We start from the raw sequence: 16,325 nt of genomic DNA, 5'->3' as shown, positions 1-16,325 counted from the left end.
TTCTCGCATGCGGCCTGTCGCGGGGCTACGTCCTAATCTTTCTGGTACAGCACGATTTCGTCTTACTACCAATAGATAAGACACATCAAATGATTATTTGCGATTTCGTTTTCGTGGATGCAATAGAATGGAGCAGAGGGATGGAGGGATGCGGTACTTTCATGCGTATATCGTCATTAACTTCCAAATATGGGGTTCCGCCCGAGTCATGTAAATCACTTGGTATGGAGAAATATATAAAGGTTCGGGAAAAATAATGGAGAAGAGGAAAGTGTTGGGATTTGAAGCCAAATCTCTTTTTCCAAAGAGCTAAGATAAAATGTTATTCGTGCCTGGATCAACGCTCCGCTACCCAGCTAATAAAATGTCAAGTTTGATACGAGTAAAGGTACACCAGTCAGGACTTTTGGGCATTACTTAGCGTATTAGCGGAGAAGTTCTAAGGTCTTATAGTAAATACACCTAGTAGTTCTAGATTTCGATGGCTTCAGATAGAGATTTGTTATGATTCGCTCGTATAATTAATCACAGGGGTTTATTTATACTTTATTATTGTCTTTCTGCCAATGCTTCTTCACCATACAAACACTAAAATAACCTTAACATTGTGAGTATCATTCCGCTGAAATATCCCCATATTATTCTCAGTCTCACAATCAGGACACGGACAAATCCCACACTAGGGAAAAGTTCCCGCACCCCATGTACCAATCGAAAGAAGGATGAGACATCACTCTGCTTGTCATTGGAAGATAAAAACCAAAACACTATACATTCATTAACCACTCACTTATTAATTAATTATAATTAATCGTCTCAATGACACAATTTATTCCTCATCTAATAAGCATTTTTCCATGATAAAAGTGTAAAAATCTACTACAACGAAGTAGTAGACAGACCCAATAATTCATTTCATTCATTCCATCCAAATAACGGCTCAAATGCTCTTTTAATCTTCCCGTTGTGTGTGTTATCTTAATGTACACTTAAACTATTCGCTCATATCATATTTTCATCTCCCCTACTCAGATTGAGCCTTTGCTAAAGCTTCATGAAGAGAGGCTGGGAATCGGTATCTCAATTGACTGGTATATGTCGTCAAGTCCATGTTTTGTTGTTTCAATTGAGCAACCATCAAACGTCTCGTACCCTCATTTCCTCCATACTGTGCATTCATAAGAGAGGTTCTTTGACTATTGCAACACAAGATCGTCCACATCAATAGACTGGGTATAGTGTTTGCAACCTCTTGGGGAAGAGATGAGAATTTGGTGGCATAACTTCGTATTTCACTTGGATTGCCCTCAGCGTTCAAGGGGAGAATATCAAGATTTCTCACAACCTGTAGTAAGTTTAATTAGCTTAATATCTGTGAAATTTAAAGTTTAGAACTTACATCTAATGCTGAGGCCCATTCTCTGTTCTCAACAAACTCCTTGGCACGACTGATATTCAATAAAGCTTCGCAAGCAGCACGGTTTTCCTGTTTGATTTTGTTGAGATACATGCGATTATTTGAGTAAAGATTCGTCATTATCGTAGCCAATTCGACGGGGTCATCAACTGAGGTAAGACTGAGACTGGCATGGGCGGGTTTTCCGGATCTATCCGCAGGCCTTGGCTTAAGCGGCTGTAATCGCATAGGACTATGGCCTATGGGTACAGCAATAGCTTCGCTAAGGGCTCTGTTGAGGATATTAACAACATTGTCATACTCTTCCGCCAAGTGATAAAGCAAAACTGCATCAGTAGTACGCCCATTATCATCCGCGACACTTCCTGCCTGTATCGTAACAGTTCTCATGAAATCATCCGCGCTGCTTAGATTGATCAACGCCAGGCGCTCTTCGATAACTCCTTGTATACGCTTTCCGTCTTGACGGATATCACCGAGCAACAAAGCGAATTCTCTGCTTTCCAAAATCAGCTCCTGAAGAGCCTCGTGGCACAATGCAACTTGTTTTGAACCAACGTCGCCTTTGAGATCACTATTAAGGCAGATCAGGGTAAGATAATCCACAGCAGCACTGACGTTCGCAGCTCTGAATTCTGCAGTGTAGAATCCAATCATTAACCCAAATGCTATTTGAGGTTGTTGTCTTATAGTGTAACTTATGAATCCACCTTCTGCAACATCTGGATCTGAGACTCGAAGTAAACCGTAAAAGGCAAGTGACGTTGCAAAATGAATACAATCGGAAATACTATGGCGATAAAGGAGGTCGACTGCGTCCTCGAATAAGCCCGAAAGTACCAGAAGCACAAAGTACACACTGAATGGACCACTATTTTCATTGCCTTTGGAAAACATTCTAGCACCAATGTCCTTGAATGTCTTTTGTACGTTGACGAGTCCATATGCGTCGCTGGCGATCTCATCAACACGGTTTGCCTCACGGGCAAGGACAAATTGTATCCAGACAAAGTCATCCTGGTTCTGAACAATGTTCTGATCCAGAGCGCGAATATAGAGTTCGCACCGGCCGATTACCTTGTAGCATGCCATTCTGAAAGGATCGACAGAATTATCAGGAGCAATTCGATTTCGCTGGTTGTATTCATTGTGAATACGATCTTGAAGATCATGCCGTAATTTTCTATCCGGGCTATTGGCATAATCTGCGATATAAAACATAAAGTTGCGATCGATCACACGGAATGCGTCGCGATTAGCTTGGACATAAGCATTGGCTTCTTCAACATGGCCAGATCTTAAAAGGTAAAAGATTACAGCCCACACATAATCATTCTCAAAAATCTGAAGAGCGGAATTGTCCGTAACAAGATCTTTGCGGGCCGAACGAAGGCGAACATAACCCTTGATTTTCGTAAGAGGAGTAGGTCTACCGCCCACAAGTGCTTCCCTGGGATTTTTGGCAACCATGGCTTCAACGTTCTCGAAAAATTCCTTCTCGAGATATCGAAGTGATCCACCAAGTATTCGTTTTCTCAGATCTGCCGCTTGCGCGGAATTCGTATTATCGTCTAGATAAGCAGCTGCAAATTGCCTCTGTTTGACCGCACCGGGAAGTTGTAGTCTATCCGGATCAGGATCTTCCCCAACAATTTCCATCAAGCATCGATACGCTCTGTAAACGTCTGCAGAATGTTGTTCACCACCTTGACCTACCACAGCCGAGAATTCGTGGGCAATTGGGTAGTGAAGATTTTTCAATCTGGCACCATTGAGATTTTGGACCTTTTCGATGTATCGGGCCTGCTTCTCTCGAAGGAATCGATCACTAGGGCCTTGGGGCGACGCATTCGTGTCTGTCTTCTCCATATCAGTAAATAGTGCTCGGTTCCCGGCCCCTCCTGGCGCAACAGCTCCAATGACAGATCTTTGCATGCTTGATTTTCCGAAAACGCTAGCCCGTGGAATTCCAGGTCCTTTAGATGCTCCTGGAGCAAGTCCTTTACCCCGTCTTGATCGACCAAAACCACCCGTGGGTTCCGTAGTTGTAGCTGCAAAACTTTCTGCTGAAGGTCCTGCTCCCTGTTCTCTTCTGGGCTTGATGCCGAAATGCTCGTATATCCTCTTGCGCTGTGCGCTCCATTCCATGGCAACATTTTCCTCCAGGAAGTCGTCGAAATCACGAACAGATCGTGCCAATCCTTCTGATATCATACTCATTGTAGTTTGCGTTTCCAGTCGTGTCAGGTATGCCTCCACATCCGCGTCAACGGGTGGTTCTGGAGGTGGCGCTTTATCGAGTCTTCCTGTCGCAGCGGTAAACAAGTTTAAATCCTTTAGCGCAGCACCTGGATCCACGCCAGAAGCTGCCAATAAGTAATGAGCTCTCCCATCAACAGGGCCATCTTTAGTTGTAGGAGCTAGTCTCTTCATGCGCTGGCGTATATCCCCCAAGCCTAATTGTAAACCTAAAGAGTCCTCATCGTGTGCCCTCTTCCGGCTCTTCTCCAATATGGCATCAAAATAGGCACCGCTCGTTCCATTTTGTTGCCGAGATTGTGAGAGAGGCTGAGGTTGTGGAGTAGGCGCGAACATTGATGCTGAAGGGTTGGGTTGTGTAGTTGTGTTTCCGAAAAGTCCACTAGTATTCTGTTGCGGCTGTTGGGGTTGAGCTAAAGCACCACCAAAAAGACCTCCAGTTGTTCCGCTTGTCGTTTGGGGTTGTGTAGTCGCACCAAAAAGACCGCTTGTTTGCTGCGATTGTGTTGCTGGAGTCGTTCCAAGTCCTCCAAATAAACCGCCAGTTCCAGTTCCTGATTGTTGTTGAGGTTTAGTTGTTGCTGTTCCAAATAAACCACCACTCGTTTGTGGTTGACTAGTAGCTCCCATTCCACCAAACATTCCTCCTGTACTTTGTGCCTGACTAGTAGCAGTACCTAGACCACCAAAAAGACCTCCCGTACTAGCTCCTGCCGTTTGCGGTGCTGTGTTCACATTACCAAAAAGTGATGGTTTGTTTTGATTGGTATTCCCGAAAAGCGACATTTTGAGGATTGTAGAGGGAAAAGAATTGAAAATAAGAAATAAAAACTCTCGATAAGTAAGGTAATAACAAATCGAGATAATGCGCTATTCAACCCTTTTGAAAAGGAAAAGTTAAAGCTTGGGAGAAGCTTATAACTTTTTTGTAACGATGCGACTTTTTCGAAGCTGTCGATAGAAATTAAGTTTTGCGCTAATGTTTACAGGCCCCATTTTCCGTGTTCGTCCATTCTGAAATCTTTGATTGGTCGTCGCTGAGGAAATTTCCCTACGGTATAAATAAACATTCACAACCCGCAGACTTGGAAACGTGCTATTTAGTAGGTAAGAAAGAACAATTTTCGGATTTCTGTATTCTATCAGGCGATTCAAAAAGATTTAAGATTTCCTCATTTCTTATGATTATGATCTACATTATGAGGTACACATAACCAAGGACTATTTCTTCTCGACTCAGCGAGACTGTCCGGCTCCGGTAATTTTACACCAGAGCATACCTACCTAGGTATCTAATACTCCATTTTTGCACCCCGCCAAAACGCCTGCTCGCTCGTGCTTTATATCAGCCTGGTTTAGAAAATTTCCGTACCTACTGAGCTTCCAAACCATGTCCCGAGCTCATCTGTATCCTTATCTTTATCCGCACTGAAGAAATCCGTTAACCTGCTCGTTTCATCATCTTCCTCAATGGGCCAATCGACTTTAGCCGCAACACCTTTTAAATCCAGCATATCTTTTGTCGTTCCCCAACTAAAACGGCATTCACTGCCCCATCCAAATATGGGATCCATGTTCCGTTTTAGCCATGCAGTTGCTCTCGCGTCGGAGGGATATCCAGAACCCCAACTATCCTCAGCAACTTCCGTCCCGCCCATCTCTTGATCCCCGTCTTTGCTAACGTAGCTTTCGTACAATGTCTCCAGAGCAGCGTCTCTGGTAACCTTTGCACATACACTTGCCGCACTCACACATGGATACAGACTATCTGCCTTCTTCGCAACTGTAATTTGAGCTGTGGGAAAGATGCGTTCCAACTTCTTCTGATATGTAACTGTATTGCCCAAAGCATCGATATAAATCTCCTTCACATTGACTCCTTTATCCATCACTCCCTGGATCAATGCGATAGTAGAATCCATAGCTTGTGCATTTAAGTTATAAGTCGCAGGCTTCATCATATTGGCACCGATATCTCTCGCCGACAGAACATCGACCGCCCAGCCACATTGTGTATACAAATCTGAGTCTGGTGTGCAGAGTTTCTTCATGAGTTCTGAACGAACTGTTGGTGTAAGGACTTTACTGTCATCAAAATGGTGTGTGTTTCGTAAGAGAGGATCGGAGAGAGGTAAAGGTAAATAAAATAACCCGTAAACCATTGGACCAAGAACAGGACCGCGCCCAGCTTCATCAATTCCTAAAGCACATGCGGGGCCAGGAATTGAAGGCGCATCGGGTTTGGAAGCATCGGTATTTGGCTTGGGAAGCAGTGACGGAGGAACATCTGAATAATGTCGATATGAATCGCCAGAGAGTAGTAGAGATTGATTGATTGAGGGTGCTATGAAAACTTCGGATGCTGGAGTCTCGAGCGCAACATCTACTTTCATCTGAGAGTCTGCCATATTTGAAATTGATGCTGGTGAGATGCAAAAATTTATCAGTCTTTAGTGTTTGGCGTTCTTGTGATTGGGGTTTTTGGGAAAACGCGTTCGCGACAGTTTCGCGTACAATACTTTCTTTCTCACCCAATTAATCACATGGGTTGCCCAGTGAACAAAGTTTCCAGCTTCCAGTGAACCCCCTTCGATCAGATTTTAAAACCATTTCGATGAACAGACACCTGACTACCGGCCAATACTGACGGGGTGTTTCCACATTTGCTCTCAAAATAGTCATTATAAAGGTAAAATGAACAGTCAAGGGAAGAGATTTAAGGTTGGATATAATCCATTCATACGCTACTTTTGTCCCTGAGGATAGACACGTTATTGTGCATTTGACGTCGACATGAAACTGCTCGCCAGTGAATGAGAAGCATGGTATCATCAAAAAACCTTCAACATTCAACTCCCCAACCAAACGTGACAACATAAACCCCATTTTCCTCCTTGTAGCGCCACAAATGTAAGGGCACAACCCCGAAAAACATGAGGAAAAACAGCAAAACACCAATTGCATTATCTATACATTATTGGCTTGCTGCTGGAGCTGCGCCGCCCTCCGAGTCCCCAATTTCACAACCTTGTGCAAAAAATATTCTCGCGGGTTTATCGTAATCGTTGGTGATGCTGTAAAAATTGCCTGCTTTGGATTAGTATTCGAGTGAATGAAAGATTAGTGACTATATTTACTTACCTCGAGGAACTTGCCACATTCCACCTTTGCCAATTCTGAAAGAGGTTCCATTGACCGAGACTTCGACTCGGCCATAGAAGACGAAAAACACCATTTGCATCTTCCTCGAATTTTTGGGCTTTTTAACAGCGCCTGGTTCCAGGTCGACCATACCTGAACCAAAAAATGGTAATGTGAGAGTTTTGGCGAATTTGAACGAAGCATTTGGAATATCTCGAGTCTTAATTGCAGCAGAGGAAAACGCAAGGTCTTCCATTGTCTCTGCAGCATTCTCTCCAACTTGATCTTCTGGATCCCAAGTCCGTACTGAACCTTCAATGCGACCAGGCTGAGATTCCCATTCCTCAGTTTCGGAATCTTCTTCGACTTCCTCTCGCGCCCTCTTCTTCGCTTTACTTTTGGAGGGTTTCGAAGACCTCGATTTCGACTGTTTTTGTTGCTCAACTTCATCTGCACGAATAACTTCTTTGATGCTAGGCAACAAAATCTTGGCACCGTGAGTTCCATCTGGTACCGTTTCATCATCATCATACTCGACCCGTTCACCTTTCCAAAACGCGAGTGGCTTGATCGAGTTTCGGCCAGCTCGCGTTCGTTGCATACCTGTGCCTGCTGTTGTCGTCTCGCGCCGAAGAATGTATAGGCCATTATTCCGAGGAATAGGAGGACCACGATGAACCAGAGGCGAGTCGAGTTCAGGTATCGGAGCCATCTTTGGTCGACCTTGAGCTTTCGGTTTCGCCACTGGTTTGGATGCTGTCGCGGATTTTGTGGCATTGCTAGGTCTTCCGGGCCGGCCCCTTGCAGGCTTTGGGGCTTCAGCAGCCTCGTTTGAGCGTCGTACTTTCTTCGCAGGTCTTTCCTCGATTTCTTGCCTTTCTTCCTCCGCAGCTTCGACCGGAGGTGCGTAATTTTTCGGCTTCCTGCCTCTACGCTTCGGCGCGGGCTGCTCTGGTTCTGGTTCCTCGATTACTCTACCTTTCCCCTTATTCTTGCTCGTGGTTTTGGCAGGTGGAGAAGGTTCTGGTTCTGGCTCCGGCTCATCTTCTTCCTCGGCCTCTTCTTCCCCTTCCTCCGCTTCCTCCCCTCCTTCCTCTTCTTCGTCCTCTTCTATTTCCGAGTTTCCCTCGAGCGCATCGACCGGAGCATCGTCATAATCGTCATCTGGGGCATTAAATTGAATTGAATCATCGTTGAGCTCCAACGCATTATCGTCCTGGTTTTCTACCGCATCACTACTCTGATCGAAACTTGGTGGAGGGCGTCTTCCAGGTGAAAGTCGAGTGCCATTCGTAAGGTTGCCCAGTGCTGGGCGCCCTGGTCTCCCTCGGCCCTTGGGAGCACGAGTACTAGCTGCCTGTTTCGTTTCACTTTCTATATCTTCAGTCGAAAAATCCAACTTCCTTCGAACCGGGCCAGTGTCGTCGGCCTCGCTAGATCCTCCTTTGGCTGGAGAAGATATGCCCAGTGATGGGTGTCTGCGGGCTGGAGACTGTAAGTGTGTTTTTAAGGGCGACCTCGATCTTGGTATAGGCATGGCTATTCGCGCATCTTGTCTTCGTTGACTCAGGACTTCAGCAGGTTCCGGAGCTGTACCTAGAAATATGTCAATATTGCCCATCGCGCTTGCCCGTTTCTGATTGTGTAGACATACTCTCTCCATCCATATCCATGTCCTCCTCACTAGATATTGTCGCGTCCTCCAGTGCGTTCCTTTGTAATCCATTTGCGCTTCTGCTCGTCTTAACACTTTCCGGTTTATCTGGAGAGAAAAGATCATCCATTGGCTCCAAACCATCTGCATCGCGAATTCCAGTATCGGGAAGCTCAACCCCAGTTTTCCTAATCATTTGTCAACAAAGGATAAACAAAAAGAACGCTCAGCAACAGACCTTCCCTTGACTCCTAAGTTAAATAAATATTGATTCTCTCTGTTTGCACCTGTCCTTCGCCTCGCTGGCGGTGATGCGGATTGTTCGGGTGCCATGTTGAGATCGAAATCGTATGCTACGCGTAAATAGATGAGAGGAAAGACGCGTTTGAGCTATTTCAAATATTAAGTGAATGATATGAAATGACTATAGAGCCATGCGCGACAATGTTCCTATAGTGCTTTTCCAAAACTCCACACCTTTGAAGAATATGCGACGTGATGTACTTTATTGATGAGGGGATTTGTAGGTTTGAAGATATGCCAGATTCTTTATTAGTGCCCTTGACAACTGAAAATCCTAGCTAGGTTAACACTGAAAGGTCCGAGCTCCTTCTACCCATCCATCTAGTGAACTTTGGTTAGACAGGGACCCATCCATCCCATAGGTCAAGAATTAATAAAGTTGTCCGATTTCAAACAATGGATAACATTAATTAACGAGTATACGTATATCTCAAGGATTTTAATCCAAAAACAGATTTATAACTTCCATTCTAGACTTTATTTTTATTGTCCTTGTTCATATGCCTCATATTCAACTGTATTTCATCTAGGAACATGAGAAGTAGCTACCAACACCAAGGTTGGATACAACATAAGAATACTCCGAAACACAATGGGACCATTCAATACAAATCAGACAATGATAGTGTACAGTTTGAGCAGAAATCATTCGAAATTGTAAAGTCTTTCATGAAGATCTATTGTTGTCCATATCAAGTTTCCTTTCCGTACTTCTTCAGAAGCTTCCTCATGATACTCACAGCACCGCCTTTATACCCACCTCCAAACATCGCATAGTGATTTAAATGAGGATACCTAAGCTGACACATTAGCAAATATCCCCTGCATCCCCTCTCAACCCACATATTACTATATAGTACTCACAATTCATACAACAAACACCTATCTCCCCATTCCTCCACCGGCTCATCCTTCGGCCTAACCCCATGATATTCCCTCCAAAACCCCTCGCCAAACCCACCAAACATGCCCATAATCCCCGCCTCAAACTCCGCATGAGCAAAACAAGAACTAGGATCAAAAACCACCTCTTCAACCCCTCCATCCCCAATCCTCCCTCGACCATGATTCCCACTCCACAAATCTCCATGCACAACCACCGGTTTGATTTTCTCTCCATCCCTACCCTTCAAATGTTCATCCCCTAACAATCTCGGAACCACAGTCTCCACCAGCTCATCCACCAACTTCCTCAACTCCCCATCTGCACCATTGCTCGCCTCCGCTTTCTTAACTATACTCCTCAACCTATTCTCCCCATAAAACTCCGCCCAACTCACCTTAAACATATTATCCTGCGGCGTCTCCCCACAACACGTCGTAACAGGAAATCCAAATTGAGGTTCCTCATATCCCTCTGGAATCGGTGCCGGTGTGCTATGCAACTTTGCCAGTTTCTTCGCCAAAGACTCTCCCGATCCAGGCTTTCCATCTCGCGGATTAAGATTCAAGAAATCCGTGGCTAGAAAAAATCCTCCGGATTCTAAAGGTCCATGCGCGTATGACTTAGGACAGAGGGTAGGCACGATGGAGTGGATGGCGTTGAGAGATGCGTGTTCTCCTAATGTGGTTGTGGGTGAGCTCGTGGTTGATATCATACTTGGATTAAAAACATCGACGAGGGACCTATATATTTCCGATAAAAAGTAAAATGACCAGGTTTCATACCAGTAAACATATCCTCACTGTCCATCCCTCCAGTCTTTACAAAGAAAAGCTTCTGCTTTCTATCAACTGTGCCATTTATTTTGAAGGTCTCAGCAAATCCACTTCCCCCATGCTTGGAAATTGTAGCTGTATCAGGATCGAGGGAGAGAGCCTCTAAGATAGCAGCGTCGACTTTTGAAGGCATGATTGTATTGTTTTCTTGGGGTGATTGATTGATTTAACCTTCGAAGTTTCATATAACAGAGATCACATCATGTGAATATGACGTAAGGGCCAATTCCTGGATCCGAATCTGGCAAACCTTTTACGTTCAAGTTTACTGAGAAATAAACAATCTCAACTGACCCACGAGGGCTCTTACTAAATACGCACTTCATTCAGTCTTGCTCTACAGTCTATATCTCCACATGTACTTAAATACTAAGTTCTAGCTCTCCTAGGATCCATCGCTTCGCCCTTCTTATAGTCTCTGACCTCCTTAGTCCCCATACTTCCCATGCCACCCTCAATTCTCCTCTCCCAGCCCCCGAGCCTAACGATCAAGCATGTTGCATTGTCTCCTTCCTTGCTCACTTCTGTAGCAAAACCAACAACATCCTTGGCCCCTTGCTCTGGCGTTTTTGCCTCCTTTACTACATCCACAATCTCCTGGTCAGACAATGTGCCACTAACGCCATCAGAAACCAAGACCAAGAAACTATATTCAGCTGGAGATATCTCTACACGCCTGATCTCTGGCTCGGCGGAAACGCCTATGCGCTTAGAGCGCATATCACCGAATGCTCTCGTGTTTGCTAATCCGGACATACGCTCCTCCCCAAAAGAATCAGTAACAAACGTCGCAGCATATCTTCTTAGTCTACCCCCTTCAACAGGCGAACTGGGATGGTGATTGGTAGTCACAGGTTTGGCCAAGCCGGTCGCGGTCTCACAAAGTATTATACGAGTATCGCCAACGTGGGCGACCATCAACGTCGAGGGAGAAGATGGATGCCAGAAGGGAGTTGGTGTGGGTGTAGATATCATAGCAACAGATGCGGTTGAACCTCCCATGAAGCGTGTAGGGCCACCAATTCGATGCGGTGAGAAATGTCGCGCAGGCTCTCCAAAAATTTCATTCGCGTTTAGGGGCGAGTCGGTGTTATTGTCATCCGGAGAGGGTTTTCGTGCCTGTGCTGATATAAAATCAAAATCTGCTTTTAAAAAAGCATACATTAAGGCTGCTTCAACTGAGATAGGTTTTCGTATTGGCTCCCCTTCCATAGATTCAGGCAGATCAAAATATTCTGGTTTGAATCGTCGAAAATATCCACCAACTGTTGATTTCCAATCTGAAACAAGGGCCTTTTCCAACTCGATTGCTTTGATTTTACAAGAGATCTGCTGAGATATGGGTGTCCCTGACCCATCCTCCTGTACTTCCCTACTCACAGATGTACCATAAGCATTGTTTTTCGCCTTCTTCTCCAGACTTGAGAGAACTTTGAACGTTTCTGTTGACTCCTCAATATACGTGTGCAACTCTTCCCTCAAAAAATCACTACACTCATTTCCGCCATGCCCATCAAAGACCCCAAAGTAGAACACTTGCGGATCTCCACTTGCACCATCTGCGGATGTACCAACACCTGTGGTAGTTTTGGAATCCGATCGACTTAAACTTATAGGTGCCCGCTTTGCGAATGCTGGCACTTCTATTGTTCCAGCCTGATATGCATCTTCGTTGTACGGCCTGGTACCCCGAGAGACAGAAACCCCAAAGTGATGTTTCGCGCTTCGTAGAGGTATTCGCACAACTGTAAGTTCTCTGGATGCACCAATGGTTGGTGGAGCTGCTGCGGGAGAAGCTCCTGAGCCTGGCGTATGTGGTGTCGAGGCGGACCGTGGCAATTTGTGATGCGGGCCGCTCGACCGAGAATCAGGATGAAGAGACGAGGAAGGGAGATGCGTAGTAAAGTAGTCGTGGAACCACCTACTCTGTCCTTCCCGATATACGCTTGTTTGTTTGCTTGACCTGCGGGTTTTGATACGATGCCTGGAGGACGAGTGTGACGTGCTGAATGCCAGCCTACCAGCTTGTGTCACCGAGCGGGGGTCCGAAATAAAGGCACGTCTGCGAGTTATGGACCCGTTGAGGAAGGTAGATATGAAGCCTGTAGATGCGTGTTAGATATGATGATTGGAAATTCGTAGAACAGCAATGGACAAACGTACCATACGAGTCTGCCAAGGACCAAGGGCCGTGAGCAATTGGCTTCATTCTTCCCATGATCCACCGATATGACCTTTCAAAGCCTCAAAGACAACTCGCACACAATTGATTGATCTTTGAAGCACTTTTCCATCAGGTCAAGCCAACGATGTCTTTTGACTAAAGGGGTGGAGCCGGGGTCGGTTATATGAACATATTTAGGCACAATCCAACTTTTCCAAAATCTAACTGAGGTTTGAACAAGTAGCCCAATAGCCCAGAATAGGAATTTGTAGGAAACTGGAATGCTATATCGAAAATCTCGTCGACTTACTCAAATCATGATAGGGATCTTATCTAGCAACTGCCAATATCAGAATGTTCATTCACATCCTGTCCTGTAGGTAAAGTTGTCCCCACATTTTTCGGGTAGATCAAGCTAGACAGGGGTCCCGATAAGCTCTCCTTGCAATGTGAATGTTTACTTCCCTAGTACACTATTGTTCAGAAAAAGCCTTCATTTAGATCTTTGAATTCATCAAAATGAATAATATTGAAAAATGTCTTCTCTTCCCACAGCTTCGAATAGCATTACAATGATCCATCCATCAATCAATGTTCAAAATTAGACATTACCACTTCTGGAATTTTATTCCAAAGAGAATCCTGTAACTTCCTCCTACTTCCTTCCACCTGGATTAACTGCTCCTCAAACTGTACTTTTAAAGACAAACCTTGATAGGAATATAAAGCCACGCTCGAAACACCAAATTGTCATCCCATCTTACATCTACAAGTAAAGACCCTTGTTCCCTTATTAATGTTGAACTGTAAGCTTACCATACAATGCCTACACGAACCTACCCCTAAGAAAGCAAAAAGTACTTATATGAAGGACATTATAATTCTTCATAAACGTACAAAAACTATATATATATGAAATACATCATATACATATCTTTATATAAGCAAACACTCAAAAGTGAGATTCTTAAAATTTGAAGTACAGTATATATACGAAGTATATATAGCCTTATTTTTAATTTAATAAAAGAGAGGCCATTCAATTTGATCACTAATCAACTTCGGCAACTTCGATCACTAGTCAACTTCGGCAACTTCGATCACTAATCAACTTCGGCAACTTCGATCAATAATCAACTTCGGCAACTCCGATCATCAATCAACTTCGATCACTATACCTCTGAATATTATCACTTTTAATTATTTTAACTATTAATTCATTTATTAACTGATTTTTGTTTCTTCAAAAATCATTTACTTTATCAATAAATTATAAGAATATTGTCACACTCAAGAATACTGAGTAAAGTATCTTGTTGTTACGAGGTTTGCCGTCTAGATCACGTGGAAGTGCTCTAGGCTCTCGAAGTAGGTTTATAACTAGGCGTCAAGCAGGGACTTGAAGTAATGACAATAATGATATGCAATTCGTAACTAATAGTAGAGTATACTAAATGATTGATCTTGAGCACGAAGCTCTATACAAAAGAAATCCATCTTGATTATATAGTCCTTCGTGCCTATGGTTAACTAGGAATCGTCGTTCCTGGGAACGAGCGTTCCTGGTTGTTCCTAGGAACGTTCGTTCCTCACCGTTCCATCACATGTTTTATGGTCATGTGACATACTAATCGTTTTGGACGTAACACTTGTATTAGAAAATACTAAGCTAAGGAGAAAAGAAGAAGGAAAACAAGAGTAGCGAGTTTTCCTGTGATTAAATACAAACGGGGCATGCCACGTGACCCGGAGGTGTGAGGCCTCACAAATATTTTAATTATAAAACAAATTTAATTATTTCTTAAAAGAAATAATTGTTAAAGTGAATGGTCCCTGCGTAGCACGTACACAGGGCACTAGTCCTGTTAGGACTAGATTGAGAAGCTCTCTTACAGAGAGCTTCGCACTTCCGTAGAACTTAAAAGAGAGATTAACCTACTAGATCAATATTACCTCAGTTCTGCCCTATCAGCTTCCCACTATTCCCTGTGTGAGGTCATTCCTTTTAACAATAATCTTATATATTTATATTTAATATAATTGTAACGATACTATACTAGAGGCAGCGGCTGCCTAAGGTTTCGTCTGGTTGGTAGTTGTGGGTTAAGGCTTTGTCACTGGTCTTCACTTGGAAGTGAAGTCGTTACTAGATCAAGTAGAATGTAGGTAAACTAATTGATAACTAAGTTGAGCACGAAGCTCCTTAACCACGAGACTAAATGAATGTTTATATACCCTATATCATCTTTTGAGGACCCTTGGGACCCTAAGGTCCAAAAGGTCCTCAAGGTCCTCGAGGTCACGTGAATTAATGAATCGTGACAATAACAAGATAATAAATTAAATTATATAAATATAAATTTAAATTTAAACAAATATTTTACTTATAATTTTTCAAAATGTTTTAAAAATCTGTAAAAAAAAAAAAAAAAAAAAAAAAAAAAAAATTATTATAAATTTTATTGATTGAATTAGAGTTTTTCCTTGTGACGCCTCACACCTCCGGGTCATGTGGCATGCTCCGTTTGTATTTAATTATAGGAAAACTCTCTACTTTTATTTTCCTTTTTCTTTTCTCCTTTTGAAGCTTGTATAATCTTTTTGAATTACTTTAAAATTGTTGAAACTGAGTTGTTTGGAAGTAGTAGTATTATTAGATGTAGGTTAAACTAAGGATCTAAGTTACAGTAATGGTAGAATTGAAGATATTCCCAATTATGGTCCGTGCACCATAATGGTCATATGACCTCAATTCTAGGCCCATAATGACCTTAATTTCAACAAAAATACAATTTTTTTAAAAAAAAGTTGAAGATTTTGATTGAATTCTATTAAAAAAAATGAAAATTTATGATATTTTGACTATTTAGATTTCGTTATACAAATTTTCAATCAGCGTGATAATATTTTTAGTCAAAACCCCTGTAAATGAGGAAGCACGGTCATTTTTTTTGGTGTGTCTTACAAGACTTTCCCCGGCAACCTGCACCCAGTACTTGGTATTCCTAGGAATGACATGAGGCTGAGGTCCCTTCATCTGCAGAAGTCTGCACTCTCCATCAGCTTTGCCAAGGAATTTTCTTGTACAACTTCATCAATTTGTATGGAACTTTGCGATGAATGGGGTGTGCAATAAGCACAAAGTGGAGACCAACACAATGTGTTGTCGCTCTCCGCTATGTCACCAAGCACGTTATCCAAAGCAAATACACGCAGTGTATCGACACACAATTAAAACTATCAGATGTTTCACGAGCCTCTCTGTCCAAGGTCATCTCCTCCAAGTAGGAAGCCGAGGATAATATTTAGGGGTCAAAATTTACAAAGCAAGCCATTCAATCATTGGCCCCCCCCAATCCTTCGCTCCTTCGCTGTGTTCACCAATCCCAAACCCCTACTGCTCGTCCCCGAAATGAGAACGAGGCATTGTTTTCAGCCTTATTACACATTTCCAACCATTATAATCTTTTTATAACTTTTTTCCTTGCATCCAGTGGAGATTTTCTCTTGCTCTAAATTTGAAATGTTAGGGCATCAGCCATGTTGCATCTTCTTAGTGAATCCTTCGTGTGAAACTTGCGTGATATTAAAGCTACGAAAACCTCAAATATGACCTGTGGTCCGCCATCTTCGACGTTTTATTTCTCTCAATCAAGAATTTTCTTCGT

The 16,325-nt window shown here is 43.2% G+C and overlaps 5 protein-coding genes across 5 annotated transcripts; all 5 read right to left on the bottom strand.

Annotated features, from left to right (window-relative positions):
* Positions 1-1,024: 1,024 nt before the first annotated feature.
* On the bottom strand, positions 1,025-4,462 carry SS1G_01637 (hypothetical protein; the record flags this gene model as incomplete). Its single annotated transcript, XM_001597393.1, has 2 exons — positions 1,025-1,345; positions 1,400-4,462. 2 exons carry the CDS (start codon positions 4,460-4,462, stop codon positions 1,025-1,027), a joined length of 3,384 nt encoding a protein of 1,127 aa, XP_001597443.1.
* Positions 4,463-4,960: 498 nt separating this feature from the next.
* SS1G_01636 (hypothetical protein) lies at positions 4,961-6,084 on the bottom strand (the record flags this gene model as incomplete). The annotated part of the gene is made up of 2 exons (XM_001597392.1): positions 4,961-5,014; positions 5,053-6,084. The coding sequence occupies 2 exons, from the start codon at positions 6,082-6,084 to the stop codon at positions 4,961-4,963; spliced, it is 1,086 nt and encodes a 361-aa protein (XP_001597442.1).
* Positions 6,085-6,643: 559 nt separating this feature from the next.
* On the bottom strand, positions 6,644-8,804 carry SS1G_01635 (hypothetical protein; the record flags this gene model as incomplete). The annotated part of the gene is made up of 4 exons (XM_001597391.1): positions 6,644-6,750; positions 6,818-8,413; positions 8,472-8,659; positions 8,710-8,804. The coding sequence occupies 4 exons, from the start codon at positions 8,802-8,804 to the stop codon at positions 6,644-6,646; spliced, it is 1,986 nt and encodes a 661-aa protein (XP_001597441.1).
* Positions 8,805-9,466: 662 nt separating this feature from the next.
* SS1G_01634 (hypothetical protein) lies at positions 9,467-10,372 on the bottom strand (the record flags this gene model as incomplete). Its single annotated transcript, XM_001597390.1, has 2 exons — positions 9,467-9,569; positions 9,639-10,372. 2 exons carry the CDS (start codon positions 10,370-10,372, stop codon positions 9,467-9,469), a joined length of 837 nt encoding a protein of 278 aa, XP_001597440.1.
* A 490-nt stretch (positions 10,373-10,862) lies between these two features.
* On the bottom strand, positions 10,863-12,711 carry SS1G_01633 (hypothetical protein; the record flags this gene model as incomplete). The annotated part of the gene is made up of 2 exons (XM_001597389.1): positions 10,863-12,595; positions 12,657-12,711. The coding sequence occupies 2 exons, from the start codon at positions 12,709-12,711 to the stop codon at positions 10,863-10,865; spliced, it is 1,788 nt and encodes a 595-aa protein (XP_001597439.1).
* Between the last annotated feature and the right edge of the window lie 3,614 nt (positions 12,712-16,325).

This window comes from Sclerotinia sclerotiorum, genomic scaffold (assembly GCF_000146945.2).
Source record: "Sclerotinia sclerotiorum 1980 UF-70 scaffold_2 genomic scaffold, whole genome shotgun sequence".
In the NCBI taxonomy this organism is placed as follows: Eukaryota; Fungi; Ascomycota; class Leotiomycetes; order Helotiales; family Sclerotiniaceae; genus Sclerotinia; species Sclerotinia sclerotiorum.
The sequence above is the reverse complement of the archived record's forward strand: the minus strand, read 5'-3'. Positions and strand labels throughout refer to the sequence as shown.